The sequence below is a fragment of the Megalobrama amblycephala genome, linkage group LG1, assembly GCF_018812025.1.
Source record: "Megalobrama amblycephala isolate DHTTF-2021 linkage group LG1, ASM1881202v1, whole genome shotgun sequence".
In the NCBI taxonomy this organism is placed as follows: Eukaryota; Metazoa; Chordata; class Actinopteri; order Cypriniformes; family Xenocyprididae; genus Megalobrama; species Megalobrama amblycephala.
This window is the reverse complement of record NC_063044.1, coordinates 60,768,925-60,793,682: the sequence shown is the minus strand read 5'-3', so window position 1 is coordinate 60,793,682 and position 24,758 is coordinate 60,768,925. Positions and strand designations below refer to the sequence as shown.

Below are 24,758 nucleotides of genomic sequence, written 5' to 3'. Positions count from 1 at the left end.
AATGTAGATGCTGTGATAGTGACTAATGCATTGTCCGATCTTTGTGCAAATCATTGAATATCCAAGTGTTTCTTCATTGTGCTCTTTCCAACGTTAACACTTTAATGTTCAGTTCATTTTGAGGAACTTCAGCCTTAGGCTGAACGAACTGAACAGCAATTGTTTCTTGTCTTCTCGCTGCTTCTGTTTATCTCTGTTGTTTTGTAATGAAAATAAAACTGAAAGCTTTTTGATTACTTTCATTAAAAATGACATTCCATATGACTGAATCGAAGTTTATGAATCTTGTGTGTGTATGTTTGTTCGATGAAGGAGAGGAATGTCTGGAATGAGCTGGGTGGAAAACACGATGCCCCGGCGGGAAAGAAAACTGGGCAAACGCATTCAAAAACAAAGGAACACTGAAATAGTTTCACAATTACACACTGTTTATGTATATGTGCATGTAACGTGGGAGAATCTTATTTATACGTGAGGGGATGGGTTTCAGACGTGCCACACAAACACATTTTCTAGGCATGGAGCCTGCAGTCAGAGCGTCACACTTTGTACCGCATTGCACTGAACTGAGGACTACAGACTAGACCTGGATTTCTGACCTCTGGGATAAGGATAGGCTGATTTCCGATCGTCTCGGCCCCAGAACAGGCTCTTTTTCGTCTGACAAAACACCTCTACCAGCCTGCTCTACCATGCCTGCCACTGGAGCCTCAGAGTGAGTATAACCGCTGAGCTTTGGGTTCGGTGTGTGTGTTTATTTAAACTGCATATGTAAGATTCTTCTAAAAAACAAATCTTTAGTTGTTAAATATTTCAGTACTTTGTAGAGTGTTTGTAAGCATCTTTTACAGCTGATTCATTATAGATTTGATCATAAAAAGTAATGTGTGTGTACATGTGTTTGTGTTTGTCTGGGTAGTTTGATCTTGGCAGTAGACATAACTTTGCTCTAAAAACAGACCAGTGTCACATGAAGAAACAGGAGACCGCAGTCTATGTGTGTGTGTGTGTTTGTTTTCACATTAGTGTGATCAAGAACTGTTTTTTATGTTTTATTCTCATTAAAACTCACAGTTAAGACTATAAAATGGCTTGAATCTTGAAATGGACCTGCATTTTCTTCAGTTGTTGTATATTTGAATGTACATGAACTATTGATCTGTTACAATGTTTTCTAACTGAAACCTTCCCCACAAATTCACTTTTGTGTTCAAAATGCTTGAATGATATTCTGTTTTTATTTCTGCCAGTTTCTGAAAGTTCATGAGTATAAATATTACTTCTATAAGTGACATTTTATGCAGTCTATTGTAACTGATCTGTGCTGTTTAGTGTAATATTATTGTGCAGTCTACTGTAATATTTATATACAGTGATTTTCAATATCGCTGATTCTGAAGAAAGATTGAGCAAAACAACAGCGGTAGGCTTTTACACATGTGCTGACTTGGCTTTCGTAAAGAAACATGCATGTACTTCACTGTGTATAATTAATGTTGTGGAAAATTGGATTGTGCATTGTTATAATGTGTGTGTGTTGAACAGTCCGAAGTCGGAGGATTTCTCCACTGCTATTCTGAAGCAGAAGATTCGACCGAATCGACTCGTTGTGGATGAAGCCACCAACGAGGACAACAGTATTGTGTGTTTATCACAGGTAATGTGTATTTTCTGTGTCTGTGGTTTTGGTCAGTGTTGGGAAGGTTACTTTGGAAATGTAATAGGTTACAGATTAGAAGTTAGCCTATTGAAAATGTAATAGGTAGTGTAACTATTTCAATTACTTTATTAAAGTAGTGTACTTTTTTGATTACTTTTCTACATTTCTAACAAATGTTTTCAACTGTTAATCATTTTTCAAACATTTAAACCAGGCAAGGTTAACCTTACAGTAGTACTCAACACTGATTACTGTCAGACTTTCAAAATCCTTCATCGCTTGATTTAAGATTATAATAATTAAATTTTAAAGGTGCCCAAGAATGCTTTTTCACAAGATGTAATATAAGTCTAAGGTGTCTCCTGAATGTGTCTGTGAAGTTTCAGCTCAAAATACCCCATAGATTTTTTTAAATAAATTTTTTTAACTGCCTATTTTGGGGCATCATTAACAATGCACTGATTTACACTCTGCGCCGCCCCTTTAAGACGCGAGCTTCCTGCCACACCAGCTGTCGACTATATTACAGCGCATTTACAAAGTTCACACAGCTAATATAACCCTCAAATGGATCTTTACAAGATGTTCGTCATGCACGCTGTATGCTTCGAATTATGTGAGTAAATTATTTATTTGGATGTTAAAGTTTTATTCTGAGTGAATTTGAGGCTGTCCTCCGTGGCTAACGGCTAATGCTACACTGTTGGAGAGATTTATAAAGAATGAAGTTGTGTTTATGCATTATACAGACTGCAAGTGTTTAAAAAATTAAAATAGCGACAGCTCTTGTCTCCATGAATACAGTAAGAAACGATGGTAACTTTAACCTCATTTAACAGTACATTAGCAACATGCTAACAAAACATTTAGAAAGACAATTTACAAATATCACTAAAAATATCATGCTATCATGGATTATGTCAGTTATTATTGCTCCATCTGCCATGTTGTCCTCGCTTGCTTACCTAGTCTGATGATTTGGCTGTGTGCAGCTCCAGACGTTACTGGCTGCCCTTGTGTAATGCCTTTCATAATGTTGGGAACATCATGGGCTGGCATTATGCAAATATTGGGGGTGTACATATTAATGATCCCGACTGTTACGTAACACTCGGTGTTATGTTGAGATTCGCCTGTTCTTCGGAGGTTGTTTAAACAAATTAGATTTATATAAGAAGGAGGAAACAATGGGGTTTGAGACTCACTGTATGTCATTTCCATGTACTGAACTCTTGTTATTCAACTATGCTGAGGTAAATTCAATTTTTGAATCTAGGGCACCTTTAAAGCACAGCCACAAAATCAGACTTTAGCACCTCGTTTTACTTTGAGATTGTTCTGAGGTTAAATACAAATTTATATTATTAAACATATCCTAGGATTTTACAGAAAATATTAATCTGTAACCCCCTTTGTAATCGTTAACATTTTCATAAATAACTGTAATTTAATTACACGTTTTTTTTTCTCAGTAACTGTCACAGATTACAGTTACTTTTATTTTGTAATTAAATTACATAACTCCATTACATGTAACTAGTTACTCCCCAACACTGCTTGTGGTTGAATGATGATGAAACTGCAGTGTGTTACAACACTAGCAGCACCAAATTTAACAAAAATATTGTTTCAAACAGGTTTTCCAAACATGTCCATGTATATGCCTGCACTCTTCAAGGATTAGTTCACTTCAGAATTAAAATTTCCTGATAATTTACTCCCCATGTCATCCAAGATCTTCATGTCTTTCTTTCTTCAGTCGAAAAGAAATTAAGGTTTTTGAAGAAAACATTCCAGGATTTTTCTCCATATAATGGACTTCACTGGGGTTCAACAGGTTGAAGGTCCAAATTGACTTAGGCGGAAGTACAGCATGACCTTTCCAATGTGATTACGTAATGCATGACACATCACAGAGCAGTGCAAGATGAGCATTTGTGGTTAAAAAGTATATACATTTTTTTTTTTTTTTTTTTTAGAAAATGACCGATCGTTTCACTAGAAATTCCTCGTCTGGGATCGTGTAGAGCTCTTTGAAGCTGCACTGAAACTGACATTTGGACCTTCAACTCGTTGAACCCCAGTGAAGTCCATTATATGGAGAAAAATCCTGAAATGTTTTCTTCAAAAACCTTAATTTCTTTTCGACTGAAGAAATACATAAACATCTTGGATGACATGGGGGTGAGTAAGTTATTAGGACATTTTAATTCTGAAGTGAACCGATCCTTTAAAAATAAAAGTTATAAAAAAGGTTTTTGTTTTTCGCAGCGATGCCATAGAACCATTGGGTTTCCCAAAGGACCTTTCAGTGAACAGTTCTTAAAAGAACCATTTTTTTTCTTTTCTCTATAAAGAATGTTTTGTGCGATCGAAAGATTCCGCTGATGCCAATTATGAACCTTTAGTTTTCAAGAGTATGTGTGTGTTACAGGTTAAAATGGAGGAGCTGCAGATGTTCCGCGGAGACACCGTGGTGTTGCGCGGTCGGAAACGAAAACAGACGGTCTGCATCGTTCTCACAGACGACACGTGTAGCAATGAACGCGTGCGCATGAACAGGGTCACCCGCAACAACCTGCGTGTGCGTCTCGGTGATGTCATCAGGTGTGCAGTGATGACATCAGGCTTTAGTGCCATCTCATTTCCCAGCAAGATCATTAAATACGTTTTTTTTTTTTAAATTGAGCTTTTGCTAGTGTTAAAGTTAGAGTTAGTGTTAAAGCACATAAATCACATCTGCAACATCTCCTGTGGTACTCACACAAATGTCTGTGTGTATAGTATCCACGCCTGTCCAGATGTGAAATATGGGAAGCGCGTCCATGTTCTACCCATTGATGACACTATTGAGGGGCTGACGGGCAACCTGTTCGATGTTTTTCTAAAGCCGTATTTTCTGGAGGCCTACCGACCTGTTCACAAAGGTACACAAGCTCATTAAGTGTGCTGAAATGTAGAGTTTAAATTTGCATTTGGGTTAGGTTTGATATTATTGGCCTGGTTTCACAGACAGGGCTTAGATTAAGCCAGGATTAGGCTTTATTTCAATTAGGACATTTAAGTAGCTTCTATAAACGTTACTGGTGTGCATCTCGAGACAAAACAAAGGCACTGACATATTTTAAGATATGTCAGTACAAGTTGCTTTCTGTTAAAACAGCTTAAACATGCATTTTAGTCTAGGTTTAAGCCTTGTCTGTGAAACCGGGGGATTGAGTGTTTGTTTTGGATCTACTTTAAGCTTTAGATTGACATTTGGACAGCTGGGGTTAAGATAAGAACCAGGTTTAGGTATGGATTAGATGATAAGCCAGGATTTTGTACTAATGTTTGCAACATCATTATTTTGCCTGCTATTTATCAAAACAATTTTGGAAAAACGATTAATCCATCAAATCCATCAATGCCAATTTAGTGGGGAACTTTGGTTTTGTTAATCAGGCAAGCAGGCACAGATTTCAATCAATGGCAATAATCACACAATATATTTTATAGTAAAATATATAAATATAAATATAAATATAAATATATATAATAGTATTATTGCACTGTAAACCTGAACGCTCAAAATAATTAATTGGTTTGAGTAGGGCAAACTCAAAGTAAGCTAATTAGTTAAATCAAATGAACTTTTGTGAGTATTTAGAACTTTCTTTTTCTTTTCAGTTCATGATACTCTCATATTTTAAGTAATCTGAATTGTTTAATTTTTAAATTTTATGAACTTGTTTCTTTTAATTTAGACAAACTTAAATTTACCTGAAACTGGGCTAGGATTTCTATTTCCCAGCAAGCTTTGCCAAAGGGAGAATAAATGCTAAAATTATGTGTTATATAATGTTTTTTTGTGCAAGATAAGTGGGATTGCAAAACATGAAATACTACTAAATCCCCCAGAGCTTCTGTTATGTGGGTTTTTGTGGGGGGGTTACCATCATGGTGACGAGTGGAGCATGAGCTTAGTTTGAGAAAAGGTCAAAGGTTTGAGATTATGTTAAATGCCATACTCTTTCAGCAATAACATCTATAAGCATCTATGCTATGCTAATGTTATCAAAGCATCGTGTTACCAATTAGTATTTGCTGAATTACCTAATTATAGCTAAATTTCCTCTACTTAAAATGTATAAATTGAGATTACATGATAATTTTAAGTTACATATGAATTAACTTACTCCAAATTTAAGTTAAGAGCAATTAAAATCATTTTAAAAAAGTTCCAGTTCTGCTTACTTAAACATTGAATTTCTAAATTTAAGAAATATAATGTAACTGATTACCTCAAATTTTTTGAGTTTTACCAACTTATTCAGGTTTACAGGGTATTTTACCATTATTATTTTTTTTTATAATATTGTAGTATTTATTAATACTTTGATTAAAGCTTTTATTTTTATATTTTCAGTTTTTCATTTTAGTTTGTAATTTTATTATTTTTTAATATTTCTATTTTTAAGTGATTGTTTTAGGCGATTATCAGTTTTAGTACTTTAACTTATTTTGTTTTGATTAGCTCAGATATATTAATATTTTATTTTATCACAGCTTTTTTTCAATTAACAAAAAAGATTTTTAATAGTTTCAGTTTTGCTAATAACAACAATGCAACAGATATGGACTAGTTTACTACACACCCGCTGGTCTACACAACATATTTCATTATGCACCAAAATTGATAATGGAGTTTGTTTTTACACTTTCTAAAGGTGATATTTTCCTGGTCAGAGGAGGCATGCGAGCAGTGGAGTTTAAAGTGATAGAAACCGACCCCTCCCCACACTGCATTGTTGCCCCGGATACTATTATCCACTGTGAGGGAGAACCAATCAAACGAGAGGTAAGTGTGATTTCATCATACCTGTACACTTTCTCCATTTTAACGTCAGCGCAACGTCATGATGCCGTATGTTGACGGTGTCAGGATGAGGAGGAGAGTCTGAATGACATCGGGTATGATGACATCGGGGGTTGTCGTAAACAGCTGGCACAGATTAAAGAGATGGTGGAGCTGCCTCTCAGACACCCCGGCCTGTTCAAAGCCATCGGAGTGAAGGCAAGAATCACTACACGCATCTAACAAAATATCTGTCCGCACACAAACACCAATTCACTGTCGTTCCTCAGCCTCCGAGGGGGATTCTGCTGTACGGCCCACCCGGCACAGGCAAGACGCTGGTGGCTCGTGCTGTAGCCAATGAGACGGGAGCTTTCTTCTTTCTTATCAATGGTACAAACACACACTTGAAAACCACAGTCTGGAATGGGAACTGTGAACAATAAAAGACACTTAATATTTAGTAATATTCATTTTACTGCACTGACACTTTTGAACGAGAACAAAACCTAAACTGAATATTGACACTATTGTCTTCTGTAGAGCTGCTTATAGCTGAATTAAACTCATTTCATAATTGATGAATAATGACGTTATTGAACTAAACTGAATCTCAACAATGAATTGACTTGAGAAGAAAAATTACAGCTGCTTTACAGCAGAATTTGAATTTGTTGCATATTTTATGGCTTGCATTATTGAATGTTATTTACTGTGAAGCTGCTTTGAAACACTCCGTATTAGGGGTGTAACCGTACACAAAACCCACGGTTCGGTACGTACAGTACCTCGGTTTTGAAGTCACGGTTCGGTATGCTTTTTGGTACAGCAGGTGGGGAGAAAACTTAACATAAAATTGCTTTTTTTTATTATTAAACAGTGGTTTAATGAACAAATCATATTTTTTTCTTTACATATATAAATTAAATTATAACAAAGTCTCTTAAGGATAAAAAAATGTCTCTGCTCTGCTAATAAACTATGTAAGGAGCCCTTACTTGAACATTATGCTACTATAATATTAAAGGTTAACAACTGAGCCCAAACTATTAGCCTAAATTCAGTTGCTTTTTATTTTTAGATAAAATAATCAACACTCAAATAACAAATTGTATGCAAACATGTAAGCTGCACCGAAGGCAGTTTTTGCATTAACTTCTAAATGTTTTTACTCCAATTCATTGTTGAAATATAATCATTTCTACACAGTGGCTGTCATTTTCATGACAGATTTATATAAACATACATTAAGTAATCAAGACATCACTAAAAGGTTAAGTAAAATATAATGAATATATAGGCTAATACAGTGTATATATTAAGCGAAAGAGTACATTTCTCTAGCGAACTAACAAACATTGGACACTGAATGGCTTTTCTGTGGTAAATGCTACATGACATTGTTTACAAGCTTTCATTGATGTCTGCTGTTGAAACACTGATTGAGCAATTACACGAGATATGATCATTTCAGTAAGTTTTACTGTATCTTTCAACATACCTTCAGATGTTCATTCATTCTGTAACTAGTATTAAAGAGGAAGAGGTGATCGCGCACCGCGCTCGCGCTGCCGATTGAACTGAGGCGCCTGTGATCTGTCACGCCTCATTTTCTGTTTGAATTTCATGATTTTGTGGACAGAATTTGAAGATGACACTTTGTTTCATATCGAAAGTAACAAAACGCGGAGCTTATTGCGATTATTGGTGGTTAGGCTACAATGTTGAAATGTAATGCTTCAGTACACACGTGCACCGAACCGAATGTTCAAGACATGGTTGCGGCCTTTGATGATGTATTTCCAGGGCTTTATACTCTTTTGGTGGTGCATCTCCTGTGCTTTATGTTGTTGCTTTTGTATCTTAGGTCCTGAAATCATGAGCAAACTGGCAGGGGAGTCTGAGAGCAACCTGAGAAAAGCTTTCGAGGAGGCCGAAAAAAACGCCCCTGCTATCATCTTCATCGATGAGCTGGATGCAATTGCTCCGAAACGAGAGAAGGTAAGGAGAAGAGAAAGAGACAAGTATGTTATGTAACTGTACAGTCTGATGTTTGTCATTGCTTTGATGGTTGTGTCATGTTGGTAGACTCACGGTGAGGTTGAGCGGAGGATCGTCTCTCAGCTGCTCACCCTGATGGACGGCCTGAAACAACGTGTTCATGTTGTGGTCATGGCGGCCACAAACAGACCGAACAGCGTGGATCCCGCTCTTCGGCGTTTTGGTGCGAACATACACATATGCACATATAAGGGGCATTCATTCCGACAGATGAATGGCCCAATAAATAAACGGCCCAAAACATACCCTCTACCGAAAGGTCACTTGTATGTGTTGCATTGGCTCCTTTGTGCAGGTCGTTTTGATCGAGAGATTGACATTGGCATCCCTGATTCCACCGGAAGGCTGGAGATTTTACAGATTCACACCAAAAACATGAAACTATCAGAAGATGTGGACTTGGAGCAGGTGAGAATAAGAGAGTGAAGGAGTGTCTAATTCATATCAGATATTTCTGAAACTGTTTCTGTTTATGGTAGATCGCCACTGAAACACATGGGCACGTGGGAGCAGATATGGCCGCTCTGTGTTCAGAGGCAGCGCTGCAGGCCATCCGCAAAAAGATGACCTTAATTGATCTGGAGGACGACAGTATCGATGCAGACCTTCTCAACTCACTGGCTGTCACCATGGATGACTTCAAAGTCAGTTTCAACATTCACACTCAGACACAATATTCTACACCAGAGGACAAATCTGTTACTCAGGCGTTGCTCTTTCATTGATCCAGAGACATAATGGAGATCTTGATGTTGTATTTAAGTATCGACTTTGTATCAAATATTTCCGCTAAAATTCTTTGAGAGAAATCAAATTAGACAAAATGAGAAAAATGTATGAATTTACTTTAACCAACTAAAAGTGAAGCTGTGAGGGATATATAGTGCACAAAGCTATGGAAACTTGCTTCTGCCTCTGAATAAAAAATAAAAAAAGGTAATTGTGACTTTTTATCTCACAATTCTGACTTTTTTTCTTGCAATTGCGACTTTGCATCTCTCAGAATTGCATGATATAAACTTGCAATTGCAAGTTACATAGTCAGAATTACAAGATATAAACTCGCAATTGCAAGTTTAAATCCCACAATTCTGACTTTATATTTTGCAATTGCAAGTTTAAATCCCACAATTCTGACTTTATATCTCGCAATTGCACATTTAAATCCCACAATTCTGACTTTATATCTCGCAATTGCAAGTTTAAATCCCACAATTCTGACTTTATATCTCGCAATTGCAAGTTTAAATCCCACAATTCTGACTTTATATCTCGCAATTGCAAGTTTAAATCCCACAATTCTGACTTTATATCTCGCAATTGCAAGTTTAAATCCCGTAATTCTGACTTTATATTTTGCAATTGCACGTTTAAATCCCGTAATTCTGACTTTATAACTCGTAATTTGCAAGTTTAAATCCCACAATTCTGACTTTATATTTCGCAATTGCAAGTTTAAATCCCACAATTCTGACTTTATAACTCGTAATTTGCAAGTTTAAATCCCACAATTCTGACTTTATATTTCGCAATTGCAAGTTTAAATCCCACAATTCTGACTTTATATCTCGCAATTGCAAGATTAAATACCGCAATTCTGACTTTATATCTCGCAATTGCAAGTTTAAATCCCACAATTCTGACTTTATATCTCGCAATTGCAAGTTTAAATCCCGCAATTCTGACTTTATATCTCGCAATTGCAAGTTTAAATCCCATAATTCTGACTTTATATTTTGCAATTGCAAGTTTAAATCCCGTAATTCTGACTTTATATTTTGCAATTGCAAGTTTAAATCCCACAATTCTGACTATATATCTCGCAATTGCAAGTTTAAATCCCGTAATTCTGACTTTATATTTTGCAATTGCAAGTTTAAATCCCACAATTCTGACTTTATATCTCGCAATTGCAAGTTTAAATCCCACAATTCTGACTTTATATCTCGCAATTGCAAGTTTAAATCCCACAATTCTGACTTTATATCTCACAATTGCAAGTTTAAATCCCACAATTCTGACTTTATATCTCGCAATTGCAAGTTTAAATCCCGTAATTCTGACTTTATATCTCGCAATTGCAAGTTTAAATCCCGTAATTCTGACTTTATATTTTGCAATTGCAAGTTTAAATCCCACAATTCTGACTATATATCTCGCAATTGCAAGTTTAAATCCCGTAATTCTGACTTTATATTTTGCAATTGCAAGTTTAAATCCCACAATTCTGACTTTATATCTCGCAATTGCAAGTTTAAATCCCGTAATTCTGACTTTATAACTCGTAATTTGCAAGTTTAAATCCCACAATTCTGACTTTATATTTCGCAATTGCAAGTTTAAATCCCACAATTCTGACTTTATAACTCGTAATTTGCAAGTTTAAATCCCACAATTCTGACTTTATATCTCGCAATTGCAAGTTTAAATCCCACAATTCTGACTTTATATCTCGCAATTGCAAGTTTAAATCCCACAATTCTGACTTTATATCTCGCAATTGCAAGTTTAAATCCCGTAATTCTGACTTTATATCTCGCAATTGCAAGTTTAAATCCCGTAATTCTGACTTTATATCTCGCAATTGCAAGTTTAAATCCCGTAATTCTGACTTTATATCTCGCAATTGCAAGTTTAAATCCCACAATTCTGACTTTATATCTCGCAATTGCAAGTTTAAATCCCGTAATTCTGACTTTATATCTCGCAATTGCAAGTTTAAATCCCGTAATTCTGACTTTATATTTTGCAATTGCAAGTTTAAATCCCACAATTCTGACTATATATCTCGCAATTGCAAGTTTAAATCCCGTAATTCTGACTTTATATTTTGCAATTGCAAGTTTAAATCCCACAATTCTGACTTTATATCTCGCAATTGCAAGTTTAAATCCCGTAATTCTGACTTTATAACTCGTAATTTGCAAGTTTAAATCCCACAATTCTGACTTTATATCTCGCAATTGCAAGTTTAAATCCCGTAATTCTGACTTTATAACTCGTAATTTGCAAGTTTAAATCCCACAATTCTGACTTTATATCTCGCAATTGCAAGTTTAAATCCCGTAATTCTGACTTTATAACTCGTAATTTGCAAGTTTAAATCCCACAATTCTGACTTTATATCTCGCAATTGCAAGTTTAAATCCCACAATTCTGACTTTATATCTCGCAATTGCAAGTTTAAATCCCGTAATTCTGACTTTATAACTCGTAATTTGCAAGTTTAAATCCCACAATTCTGACTTTATATCTCGCAATTGCAAGTTTAAATCCCGTAATTCTGACTTTATAACTCGCAATTTGCAAGTTTAAATCCCACAATTCTGACTTTATATCTCGCAATTGCAAGTTTAAATCCCACAATTCTGACTTTATATCTCGCAATTGCAATCCCAGAATTCTGACTTTATATTTCGCAATTGCAAGTTTAAATCCCATAATTCTGACTTTATATCTCGCAATTGCAAGTTTAAATCCCATAATTCTGACTTTATATTTCGCAATTGCAAGTTTAAATCCCACAATTCTGACTTTATATCTCGCAATTGCAATCCCACAATTATGACTTTATATCTCGCAATTGCAAGTTTGTATCACACAATTTTGAGGGAAAAAAAAGGCAAAATTTCAAAATGTAAACTTGCAACTGTGATAAAAATGTCGGAATTGTGAGAAAAAAAAGTCGCAATTATTTTTTATTCTGTGGTGGAAACAAGCTTCCATACAAAGCCACTAAAAGGACATGGTGATGGTAAGAAAAAAAAAAAAATAAATGGGAGAAAAAGAATTGTATTTTAATGCTTTTGTGAACAAATGCAAAAGCATTAAAACATAATTTTTCTTCCAGGTCTCATAAGTTTTTCAATTGTCATGTCCATTTAGGTGCTCCATAGATGTACCGCAGTTCTATATCTATTGTTTTTTGTCTCATCCAGTGGGCTCTAAGTCAGAGTAACCCATCTGCCCTGAGGGAGACTTTAGTGGAGGTTCCTCAGGTAAACTGGGAGGACATTGGAGGACTTGATGAGGTGAAGCGAGAGTTACAGGAGCTTGTGCAGGTAAACCACAAACATACACACACATACAAACAGATATGAAGTATTCATTCAGTTTCTTCTGCTCACTTTCTCTCTCTTTCTCTCTCTGGCAAGTATCCTGTGGAGTATCCTGATAAATTTCTGAAGTTTGGCATGACTCCGTCTCGAGGCGTTCTATTCTATGGTCCACCTGGTTGTGGCAAAACTCTTCTAGCTAAAGCCATTGCCAATGAGTGCCAGGCCAACTTTGTGTCCATTAAAGGTACGTGTGTGTGAGAAAACAGTGAAAAAAGAATAGTAAGTGTACATCTGTGTGTGTAATCTGCTCCATGTTTTTTACTGACTGCAGGCCCAGAGCTGCTCACCATGTGGTTTGGTGAATCAGAGGCAAACGTCAGAGATGTGTTTGATAAGGTGAACAAATGGCTGTCAAAGAGTACGCCTCTGTTTTACATGTGGTTTTAACATCCTTCATGCCTCTCAAAAGTGTTTCCTGTGGCAATTGTGATTATTCAAAAGAAGAAGTGACTACATGCACTATTGTTCAGAAGTTTGGGGTCAGTAAGAATTTTTGAAGAGTCTTATATTTATTTGATCAACAATACAGTCAGAAATGGTAATACTGTGAAAAATGACTACAATTTAAAATAAGTGTTTTCTATGTGAATATGTTGTAAAATGTAATTTGTGATCAAAGCTGAATTTTCAGCATCATTACTCATGTCTTCAGCGTCACATGATCCTTCAGATATCATTCTGATATGCTGATTTGAGGCTTTTTGCTTCCCATTTGAACCGTTTCTGTGTTCTCTTCTGTTGTGGGAGGTGTTTGTATGTGTTCTGTTCCGGAAAAATACCGGATTGATTCCTGCAGGCTAAATGCTTGGTCAGCTGACACCTGAATGTTTATGAAAGCCTCCATCATTTCCTTGTACTCACTCTTTTCTTGTCTGACTTTGCTAGTTAGTTCCAGAGAGTATTAGTAAGACTGTTGCATTCGAGTGTTTGATTGGGAGAGAAGATGTTTGTTTGTTTGTTTCCTGTGAACTGCCATATTTGTGATACTGACTACCGCCTGTTTACCGACCTCGATTCCAGAATACCCCTGTACAGATTTGTTAGCTGTTATACTTGTATTTAATTGTGTATAGTAATTTTGGAGGTACGGAGACAGACACCTTTTTTTTGTTTAAACTTTATGGCCTGTTTGGATTAGGGAGTTAAGTTACTTTTTTTTCACATTTTCCATAAAATACCCAGAGGTGTAAAAAGTACTCAAAAATGTTACTCAAGTGAAAGTACAAGTACTGAGTGAAAATTTTACTTAATTAAAAGTAAAAGTATCTGTCCAGAATCATACTCGAGTAAAAGTAAAAAAGTACTACATTAAAATTGTACTTGAGTATTAAAAAAGTAAAAGTAACAGCAAGAATGAAAACTAGAGATTCTTGTTTAAGCTTTTAATCTCTAAAAACATGAAGTGAATGAACCACATACAAAGTTTTATCCTCCTTTAGAACTGTTTGTGTTTAATTGTATTTAATTATCAAACTATAAGACTACTACCTATTGCCAGTATGCAACATGCTACTCAAAGTTGCCAAAACCTTGGATTTAACTTGAGCAGAAGCTGATTTTCAAAATTGTGAGTGTCAAGCCTAGCTCTTTTGGGGCTAAAAATCAATCCTGCAGTGCCTGAAACACTGGTGTCTGAAACACAGGCCAGATATCCATCCAACTCTTTGCTGGCTTCATGTGTTGTCTGTTTCAAAGAAGCGAAAAAATCTTCATCATCAGATGAACTGTTGGCCAAGCGTGCTCTTGATTCTGTGGCTGATTTTTGACTTCCTCCATTTTCTTCCACTGACTGTTATACAGTGGGTACGGAAAGTATTCAGACCCCCTTAAATTTTTCACTCTTTGTTATATTGCAGCCATTTGCTAAAATCATTTAAGTTCATTTTTTTCCTTATTAATATACACACAGCACCACATATTGACAGAAAAACACAGAATTGTTGACATTTTTGCAGATTTATTAAAAAAGAAAAACTGAAATATACAAATACATGGTCCTAAGTATTCAGACCCTTTGCTCAGTATTTAGTAGAAGCACCCTTTTGATCTAATACAGCCATGAGTCTTTTTGGGAAAGATGCAACAAGTTTTTCACACCTGGATTTGGGGATCCTCTGCCATTCCTCCTTGCAGATCCTCTCCAGTTCTGTCAGGTTGGATGGTAAACGTTGGTGGACAGCCATTTTTAGGTCTCTCCAGAGATGCTCAATTGGGTTTAAGTCAGGGCTCTGGCTGGGCCATTCAAGAACAGTCACAGAGTTGTTGTGAAGCCACTCCTTCGTTATTTTAGCTGTGTGCTTAGGGTCATTGTCTTGTTGGAAGGTAAACCTTCGGCCCAGTCTGAGGTCCTGAGCACTCTGGAGAAGGTTTTCGTCCAGGATATCCCTGTACTTGGCCGCATTCATCTTTCCCTCGATTGCAACCAGTCGTCCTGTCCCTGCAGCTGAAAAACACCCCCACAGCATGATGCTGCCACCACCATGCTTCACTGTTGGGACTGTATTGGACAGGTGATGAGCAGTGCCTGGTTTTCTCCACACATACCGCTTAGAATTAAGGCCAAAATGTTCTATCTTGGTCTCATCAGACCAGAGAATCTTATTTCTCACCATCTTGGAGTCCTTCAGGTGTTTTTTAGCAAACTCCATGCAGGCTTTCATGTGTCTTGCACTGAGGAGAGGCTTCCGTCGGGCCACTCTGCCATAAAGCCCCGACTGGTGGAGGGCTGCAGTGATGGTTGACTTTCTACAACTTTCTCCCATCTCCCGACTGCGTCTCTGGAGCTCAGCCACAGTGATCATTGGGTTCTTCTTTACCTCTCTCACCAAGGCTCTTCTCCCCCGATAGCTCAGTTTGGCCGGACGGCCAGCTCTAAGAAGGGTTCTGGTTGTCCCAAACGTCTTCCATTTAAGGATTAGGGAGGCCACTGTGCTCTTAGGAACCTTAAGTGCAGCAGAATTTTTTTTTGTAACCTTGGCCAGATCTGTGCCTTGCCACAATTCTGTCTCTGAGCTCTTCAGGCAGTTCCTTTGACCTCATGATTCTCATTTGCTCTGACATGCACTGTGAGCTGTAAGGTCTTATGTAGACAGGTGTGTGGCTTTCCTAATCAAGTCCAATCAGTATAATCAAACACAGCTGGACTCAAATGAAGGTGTAGAACCATCTCAAGGATGATCAGAAGAAATGGACAGCACCTGAGTTAAATATATGAGTGTCACAGCAAAGGGTCTGAATACTTAGGACCATGTGATATTTCAGTTTTTCTTTTTTAATAAATCTTCAAAAAATGTCAACAATTCTGTGTTTTTCTGTCAATACGGGGTGCTATGTGTACAAACAAAGAGTGAAAAATTTCAGGGTGTCTGAATACTTTCCGTACCCACTGTAATTTCCAGGTCAACAAAGAGTATAGAACCCAAGAGGCGACACTCTGATACTTTTTAGGCAACAGTCACTAGATGGCGCTCCAGAAGCGCGGCCACCATTATGGGGTGAAAATACTAACTGGAGCATTGAATCCTTCACATCTTATGCACCCAAAATCGCTGAATTTCACTGCCAAATCAGAAGCACAGTAGAACAGTTTTTTAAATTAAGTCACCAGTAAATTGTATGGCTCCTACAGTAAATGTTGTATTGTCTTATATACATTTTATTTTATCAGTTGTGGAATCCAACCATTCATCCATCTGAGGTAACGTAGTTAGCCTACTTTATTGAGCCTTTTTAATTTTATGAAACTTTACACATTTTTTAATAGTAAATTAATAATTAATTAATTTAAGATCATCATGTTTGCAGCGAACAATATATTTCAGACCTAGTGGAGTAATAATAATAACATCTAGATCTGAACTGAAATAAGCTATATTGTACGTTTTAATGGATCACGCTACAAACATAATGATCTTATGATCTGCTGTGTCCATTATCGCATAATTCCCACTTTTGGACACTTTTGCTTCAATGGACATTAGACAACACTGCAAAATCAAGCTGTTATATTCATATATTTATTGTCCAACATTCCCAATTTTTCTGATGCATGTCATAATTTCAATTTCATATGTCGGTATTAATTCAGTGTTTATAAGTCTAATACTAATACTAGATCTTTTAAAGAGTTTTAACCCAAACTGACTGAGAGCAAAAAGTTTTTGTGAAAAAGTTTTTTTTTTTTTTTTTTTTTTTTTTTAACAAAGCAGCTGATATTGCCATAGAAACTAGTGGACTGCCAAGTCGCCTTCACCCCAAAATGGCAGAAATACAAGGCCGGTGTTGCAATGGAACATTCTGTTGAGTGTCGCTTCTTGTTAGTGTATATTCTTTGAGGTCAAGGTGCTGTGCATTGTGGTAATTGATGCAACATGATGTCACTTCCAAAGGACCAATGAACATGTCTGACCAATTTCATGGAATGTGAAAATGAATCTCATTGAATAAATAACCATTAAATTAAACTGGTCATCAGCGCAATTCAATTGGTTTGGTAATAGCAAAAGAAGATAGAATGAAGTGATCTCCAAAAAATAAGTACTTTTTGACTGTAAATAAAATTGTAAGGAGTAAAAAGTACTTTTTTTTTCTCAAAAAATGTAATCAAGGAAAGTAAAAGTATTGATTTTTAAATGTACTCAAGGAAAGTAAAAATCCCCAAAAATAATACTTAAGTACAGTAATCAAGTAAAATTACTCAAGTACTTTACACCTCTGAAAATACCTTATTGTTTTGCTTTTTTTCATGTTACATCCTTTGACCTAGATGGGGCGTAACATGAAATTGGGAGCTCGTCCTATTTTTTTCTCAGACGAAATTTCAAAATTGTCATTTTTTCATGAGTAAAACGGGTCGATTTAAAGGGTTTGTTCACCCCAAAATGAAAATTCTGACATTTATTACTCACCCTCATGCCATTCCACACCCGTAAGACCTTCGTTCATTCTTTCTATTTTAGTTGAAATCCGATAGCTTTGTGAGGCCTGCATAAGGAGCAATGACATTCCTCTCTCAAGATCCATAAAGGTACTAAAAACATATTTAAATCGGTTCATGTGAGTACAGTGGTTCAATATTAATATTATAAAGTGACGAGAATAGTTTTGGAGCGCCAAAAAAAACAAAATAACGACTTATTTAGTGATGGCCGATTTCAAAACACTGCTTCAGGAAGCTTCGGAGCACAAATGAATCAGTGTGTTGAATCTGCTGCTCGGAGCGCCAAAGTCACGTGATTTCAGCCGTTGGCAGTTTGACACACGATCTGAATCATGATTCCATACGCTGATTCATTTGAGCTCCAATGCTTCCTGAAGCAGTGTTTTGAAATCAGCCATCACTAAATAAATCGTTATTTTGTTTTTTTGGCGCTCCAAAAATATTCTCGTCGCTTTATAATATTAAATTGAACCACTGTACTCACATGAACTGATTTAAATATGTTTTTAGTACCTTTATGGATCTTGAGAGAGGAAGTGTCCATTGCTCCCTATGGAGGCCTCACAGAGCCATCGGATTTCAACTAAAATATCTTAATTTGTGTTCTGAAGATTAACGAAGGTCTTACGGGTGTGGAACAACATGAGGGTGAGTAATTAATGACAGAATTTTCATTTTTGGGTGAACTAACCCTTTAAGCATTATTCAACTTTTTGTTTGCCTGGTGTTTTTACTTTGTGTGGGAGGAAGTGTAGGTAGCGTGATGACGTCAAAATTTTAATTGGACAAATTTACAATTGCACCCACACATTTGATAAGTGCCGTAAAGATGATTTTTTACTGATTGCAGATTTCTTTGATATTGTCGTACCTCGTCATGCACTTAAGAAGGAGATTAAGGAGATGCTGCGCACTGAGCTTGTAAAACAAAAGTAGTTGGTAGCTGCATTGTTAAAATAAAGGTGACTTGACTTGACTTGAAATGATCTTACCGGAAGAGGGTGTGGCTTCGGGTGTTGCTTCCTCCCTAGAACTATCTGAAGGTTTGGGTGCTGCAGAGGTGGAACTCAAATCTGAGTTGTTTTGTCAAGAAACATTTCTGATTATTATAACAGTTGACAAGGGTTGTGCTGTTTAATAAAGTATTGAAAGCGTGTAACATTATAAATAACATTATAAATGTCACTATAAAATGACCCCAAACTTTTGAATGGTAGTGCATATAATCTACTGTCACTTTTACATCATTGTTAATACAATACAAAACAATCTCAGCACAACTGTGAAGTTTTGAGTTGTATTCAGACACATTATTCTGTATGTGGCCAAATGTGTTTTAGCCTGTTAACTCAAAATGTGGTTTTAATGTTCCACTCATAAAGCATTCTGAACCCCATTTAGAAAGTATAAGTGTGTTCAAACTGTCAGAACTGTATCACATGTTGCTTGTGTTGTCGTGGTAACAGGCCCGGCAGGCGGCCCCGTGCATTCTGTTCTTTGACGAGCTGGACTCTATTGCTAAATCACGAGGGGGCGGAGCTGGAGATGCAGGAGGTGCGGCGGACAGGGTCATCAACCAGATCTTGACAGAAATGGATGGGATGAGTGACAAGAAGAACGTCTTTATCATTGGCGCCACCAACAGGTAAAAAAAAAAACTTGCTTATATTTGTTGGCAGTGGATCATGTGAGGAAGGGATGTGCTAATCATGTCTGTCGCTCAAGGCCTGATATCATAGATCCTGCAATCCTGAGACCTGGTCGCTTGGATCAGCTGATTTACATCCCTCTCCCTGACATGGGCTCCCGCACTGCCATCCTACGTGCCAACCTCCGCAAGTCTCCAGTCGCTAAGGTCATTCACACACACACACATATATACAGTACAGTCCAAAAGTTTGGAACCACTAAGATTTTTAATGTTTTTAAAAGAAGTTTCGTCTGCTCACCAAGACTACATTTATTTAATTAAAAATACAGTAAAAAACAGTAATATTGTGAAATATTATTGCAATTTAAAATAACTGTTTTCTATTTGAATATATCTGACAAAGTAATTTATTCCTGTGATGCAGTTGTGTACTTTTTTTTCAGGATTCCTTGATGAATAGAAAGTTCAAAAGAACAGCATTTATCTGAAATACAAAGCTTCTGTAGCATTATACACTACCGTTCAAAGGTTTGGGGTCAGTAAGAATTTTTATTTTTATTTTTTTGAAAAGAAATTAAAGAAATGAATACTTTTATTCAGCAAGGATGCATTAAATCAATCAAAAGTGGCAGTAAAGACATTTATAATGTTACAAAAGATTAGATTTCAGATAAACACTGTTCTTTTGAACTTTCTATTCATCAAATAATCCTGAAAAAAAATATTGTACACATTAAATGTTTCTTGAGCAGCAGATCAGCATATTAGAATGATTTCTGAAGGATCATGTGACACTGAAGACTGGAGTAATGATGCTGAAAATTCAGCTTTGCCATCACAGGAATAAATTACTTTGTGAAATATATTCAAATAGAAAACAGTTATTTTAAATTGTAATAATATTTCACAATATTACTATTTTTACTGTATTTTTAATTAAATAAATGTAGCCTTGGTGAGCAGACGAAACTTCTTTTAAAAACATTAAAAATCTTAGTGGTTCCAAACTTTTGGACTGTACTGTACACGCATCTCCACACGAAACCAGCCTCTAACTGTGTGTTTCTTTGTGTTCATCTCAGGACGTAGACCTGGCGTATCTGTCCCGGATAACAGAGGGTTTCTCCGGAGCAGACCTGACTGAGATCTGTCAGAGGGCCTGTAAGCTTGCTATCAGAGAAGCTATAGAGGCAGAGATCCGTGCTGAGAGACAGCGGCAAGAGAGGAAAGAGACTGCTATGGTTAGTGCGTATGTGAATGAGAAAGCCACTGCTCTGTGGTGTACAGCCATGTGTGCTGAACACAAATTTATACAGAGAGAGCGGTAAAGTCCTGGTTCCCTAACTCTTTCGTAGCTAGACTTGGGACTGGCCACCAACAAAGCAAAACTACATGAAAAACACACATTCATAAAGAAGAACATGCACAATGAATATGGCGACTGGAGAAATGAAAATGTGTATTGTTAGTTAAAAGAATATTTTTGCATTTGTTAACTCTAGAATTTGCATGTGCACGGACTGTGCCAGTAAGGAAAAGTACCGTTTTTGAGAATGATTTAAGCCGAACAAGCAAAACTGATGTCAGATTTTATAGACCCCTTTGGAGCAGACGTCACAATTACGTCACTTGCAGCTGCGCGCGCATAGTGGTTGCAGAAAAATAGCGGTAGCAATTGGAGGAAAATGTGCAAAATCCACAGAATAAGAGAAAAATGTTTTGTTGTGCCTCTGGATGTTGGACTCAGCACGCAAAAAAATATAGTCTTCATTTTTAAAGAGAACCATCGTTGAAAACGTCCTTTGAAGCTAAACGGAGACGTTTCACAGACTGGACTGATGACACCTGCAAGGATTAGTCTACTATTAAAGCAGGAATTTGATGTAAACAGTAAGTCTACATAATATTCACATATGCAGTTCAGAGGACATACATACATAGCAGTTACAGCATGAAATAATATTTAAACCTATAACATTTTACATAGATAACTTTTAAACATAGCCTATAAAATTTTTATTTCACAATTCTGACTTTTTTTCTTGCATTTGCGTGTTTATTACTCCCAGTTCAGACTTTATAACTCGCAATTGTGGGTTTATTTCACAGTTCTGAGGGGAAAAAAGCCAGAATTGCGGGATAAACTTGCAATTCAGAAAAGACAGAATAACAAATATATCTCACAATTCTGTTTTTCTTTGTAAGAAATGTGAGATATAAACTCAGATTTGCGAGAAATAAAAGTCAGAATTGTGAGATATAAACTCGAAATGTACTTTTTTAATTATTTTCCATAGACTGCTACTGCTCAACTGTCATTTTTTGCAACCAGGTAGGCTCCGCCCACAAAAAAACGTCATCGCTGTTTGCAAACACCAAATTGGTCTATTACTAATTTTAAATAATTTAGTGAAATAATCTTAACTAACAGTTTAGGAAATTTCTTTTTTAGCAACTTTAGAGTACTGTTGCTAAAAAACACAGAAAAACTAGTCAACCTCACTAATCAAATGTCAAACTAGATGGTCATTCTGACCAATCCCTTGTGTCTTTTGTGTCATTCTCGTTTATGATAAATCAGATCCCTCAGCTTTAATCTCATAGGCGTCTTATAGGCTGCGTTTACACTGGCACAAAATATCTGATTTTTTGCTCACGACTGACACAGATCGGAATTAGTTGCACATTATTTCGATTTTACAATTATATTATTTGATTAATACGATTTTTTCGCATCCAATCCGAGCCACTTCCAAATGTGGTTTTAAATCAGAAACATATCTGATCTCTGGACATGCAACCTACGTCTAAACACGCATTTCCAATTCCTCTTGGAATTCCAAGCCACCACAAGGCGAGGAGCGGCACGTTTGCTCACTAAAAGGTAGCTTTAATGTTGTATTATGAAGCAGATGTGCACTTAAAATTCACAGCTTTATTATTGAGGTGGGAACTTTGTCTATCTATTTTTTCCTAGAAAGAAATTGCGCACACATGCACACACACACACACACACACACACACACATTCAGCAGCTGAATTTCAACCTCCCGGTTCATTTAAAAGAGATTGCCGTTTGTTTTTTTGTTTGTTTTTAATAAACCTAAATCTTCACTGGGTAGGCTACTCTCTCGTGTGCACTCTCTCCCTCGCTCACTCTCTCATTATCATTCATTCAAATGAATGTAATCTTACCTGCTATTTTATTTCCCTTTAGAATTCTAAATCTAATGTCTGTACACAAAATAACAAATGCAAATTACCTTTATTTTCCAGTCTATATTCGTTCAGTCAGATTTCATGTTGCAGTACATCCATGACACTGACAGCTGTTAACTTATCCATTCTGGCAGCATGGCCACCCAACGTGAAGTAAATCTTTTTAAAAGCACGGCCATTCAAAATCCGAGGGTCTACCATGTGCATGTAAAGCTATCAAGGACAAACATTTTGGGCGGGAATTAATGTAAACACAGATATCGGATACCAGTCGCGTCTAAAGTGAATGTAAACACACTGGCCAAAAAAAATCGAATACGGTCAAAAGATCAGCCATATTGTGATTTTTACTGTGTGTTTAGAGCAGGGGTCGGCAACCTTTTTGTAATGAAGTGAAAGTGTTTTCTTTCCAGGATTGAGGAGAAAAAAGAATTCTGGAGATTGTTTTCCAGGATTCTGGAGGTTTCATTTTTTACCAGGATTCTGTGCAAAAATAGTGCATAAAGCAATTTTTCATAAAATTGGTTTTACATTTGTCAAAATCCTTTAGTTTGTTTGTTTTCACTTAAAGAACAGATTTCCAATGGGCCTATTTACACCTGGTCATTCATGTGTTTACTGATCGGATAGCTTAATTGTGTCTTCACGAAACAAATATGAATCTAATCTTCAATTCCCACACTATATTAAAATATAACATCAAAGAAAGCAGGATATGAGCTTCATTTTATTTATCATAAGCCAATTGCAAGATCAATGACTGCAATTGGAGAGAGAGCGGCATCAGCACTGGTAAGATCATTTAGCCTCACTACTTTTAATGAAAACTGTGTGTTGAGATTCAGGATGTGACGCTGAACTTTCAGTTTCATTTGCGTCAGTTTGAACATCAGCTTGCCGAAGAAATGGTCTCTTCTCATCTGCTGCAATGTGTGCTGCAGTAGCTCTGTCATAGGAGCTGTTATAACATGCTCTCACATGTTTAGTTTTTACCATTTTAGATATGTGGTTTCAACAACTAGATGCATTTTGTCTTTCAACCCAAATTCGAAAAAATGCCCTCTTTTTCGGTCTTTTCACAATTGGATAGCTATCCAATCAGAGAAAACACATGAAGTGACCAGGTATGCCTGAACAGAGTTTCCATGTATCACAGTTATTTTGATGTGTGTGTGTGTGTGTGTGTGTTTAATAGGACTCAATGTACTTGGTTGAAAAACTCTGAAATGTATAGCAGCATAGGTTGCTGACCCCTGGTTTAGAGTGTAATATACTCTGAAATAAAGAAACATGATTCATACCTGTGCTTTATACCTTCATAACTGTTTCCAGGATGATGATTATGACCCGGTGCCTGAGATCAGGAAGGATCATTTTGAGGAAGCCATGAGATTTGCTCGTCGGTCTGTTAGTGATAATGACATACGGAAGTATGAGATGTTTGCTCAGACTCTTCAACAGAGCCGTGGATTCGGGAACTTCAGGTACTCAAACAAACAAACGCACAAATCAAAGGTACCTCATGCCACTTCATACCTCAATCTCGTTCATTCTTTGACTCATCTTCAGGTTTCCTACAGCAGCTCAGTCAGGTGGAGGTCAAGGGTCAGGCCAAGGCTCTGGGGGTCATTTCAGAAATGATGGAGATGATGATCTCTATCAGTAATAAAGGTCAACAATCCTCGACCAGCCCAACACCTGGTGTGTGCAACAGGGAGAGAAAATACGAAACTGCTACTGGAATCTGCACATTATGGTTATTAATAGTGAAAAACAACCATATCTTTGTTTTTTTTCCCATTCTGACAGGGATTATAGTAAGTAAGAGATTTATAAGTAAGAGATTATGATCTCTTTTAGGTCTGCTAGAAAAAAAAAATCTCAGAAATATTCAATTTAATGCCTATTATTCACATTAAATTGTAAAATGATGTTTTTAAATACATGTGTTGATGTGAATGTGTGTCTGACATTAATAAAGGAAATTTAATTAAACCCCTTCTGGCTGTAGAAACCACTTTCTAAATCAGGGGTGCCCAATCTTTTTCCCAATCCAGGTTGCCTACCTGCAGAGTTAAGATCCATCCAACTCTGTCCCTAATACAACACACCTGTCTGTAATTATCAAGTTCTTCTGAAGATCTCAGTTAGGTTTAGTTGTGTTTGTGCCTGAAAGGGTTAGTTCACCCCAAAATTAAAATTCTGTCATTTATTACTCATCCTCATGCAGTTCCACACCCGTAAGACCTTCGTTAATCTTCGGAACACAAATT

At 36.6% G+C, this 24,758-nt stretch overlaps 1 protein-coding gene across 1 annotated transcript; it reads left to right on the top strand.

The window, feature by feature from the left end:
• Positions 1 to 516: 516 nt before the first annotated feature.
• zgc:136908 (Transitional endoplasmic reticulum ATPase) lies at positions 517 to 24,480 on the top strand. The gene is made up of 19 exons (XM_048207030.1): positions 517 to 715; positions 1,546 to 1,657; positions 4,095 to 4,267; positions 4,445 to 4,587; positions 6,370 to 6,500; positions 6,585 to 6,716; positions 6,788 to 6,890; positions 8,365 to 8,498; positions 8,586 to 8,721; positions 8,854 to 8,966; positions 9,038 to 9,202; positions 12,497 to 12,619; positions 12,713 to 12,860; positions 12,948 to 13,012; positions 19,082 to 19,260; positions 19,341 to 19,470; positions 20,349 to 20,507; positions 23,818 to 23,969; positions 24,055 to 24,480. The coding sequence occupies exons 1-19, from the start codon at positions 693 to 695 to the stop codon at positions 24,149 to 24,151; spliced, it is 2,418 nt and encodes an 805-aa protein (XP_048062987.1). The 5' UTR covers positions 517 to 692; the 3' UTR covers positions 24,152 to 24,480.
• The last annotated feature ends 278 nt before the right edge of the window (positions 24,481 to 24,758 follow it).

Bases quoted from the DNA above. Each gene is read 5' to 3' on its own strand.
- zgc:136908 (XM_048207030.1), top strand. From the start codon at position 693: ATGCCTGCCACTGGAGCCTCAGA. The intron at 716-1,545 runs GTGAGTATAACC...TGTGTTGAACAG, and splicing joins CCTGCCACTGGAGCCTCAGA to TCCGAAGTCGGAGGATTTCT. The intron at 23,970-24,054 runs GTACTCAAACAA...ACTCATCTTCAG, and splicing joins CGTGGATTCGGGAACTTCAG to GTTTCCTACAGCAGCTCAGT.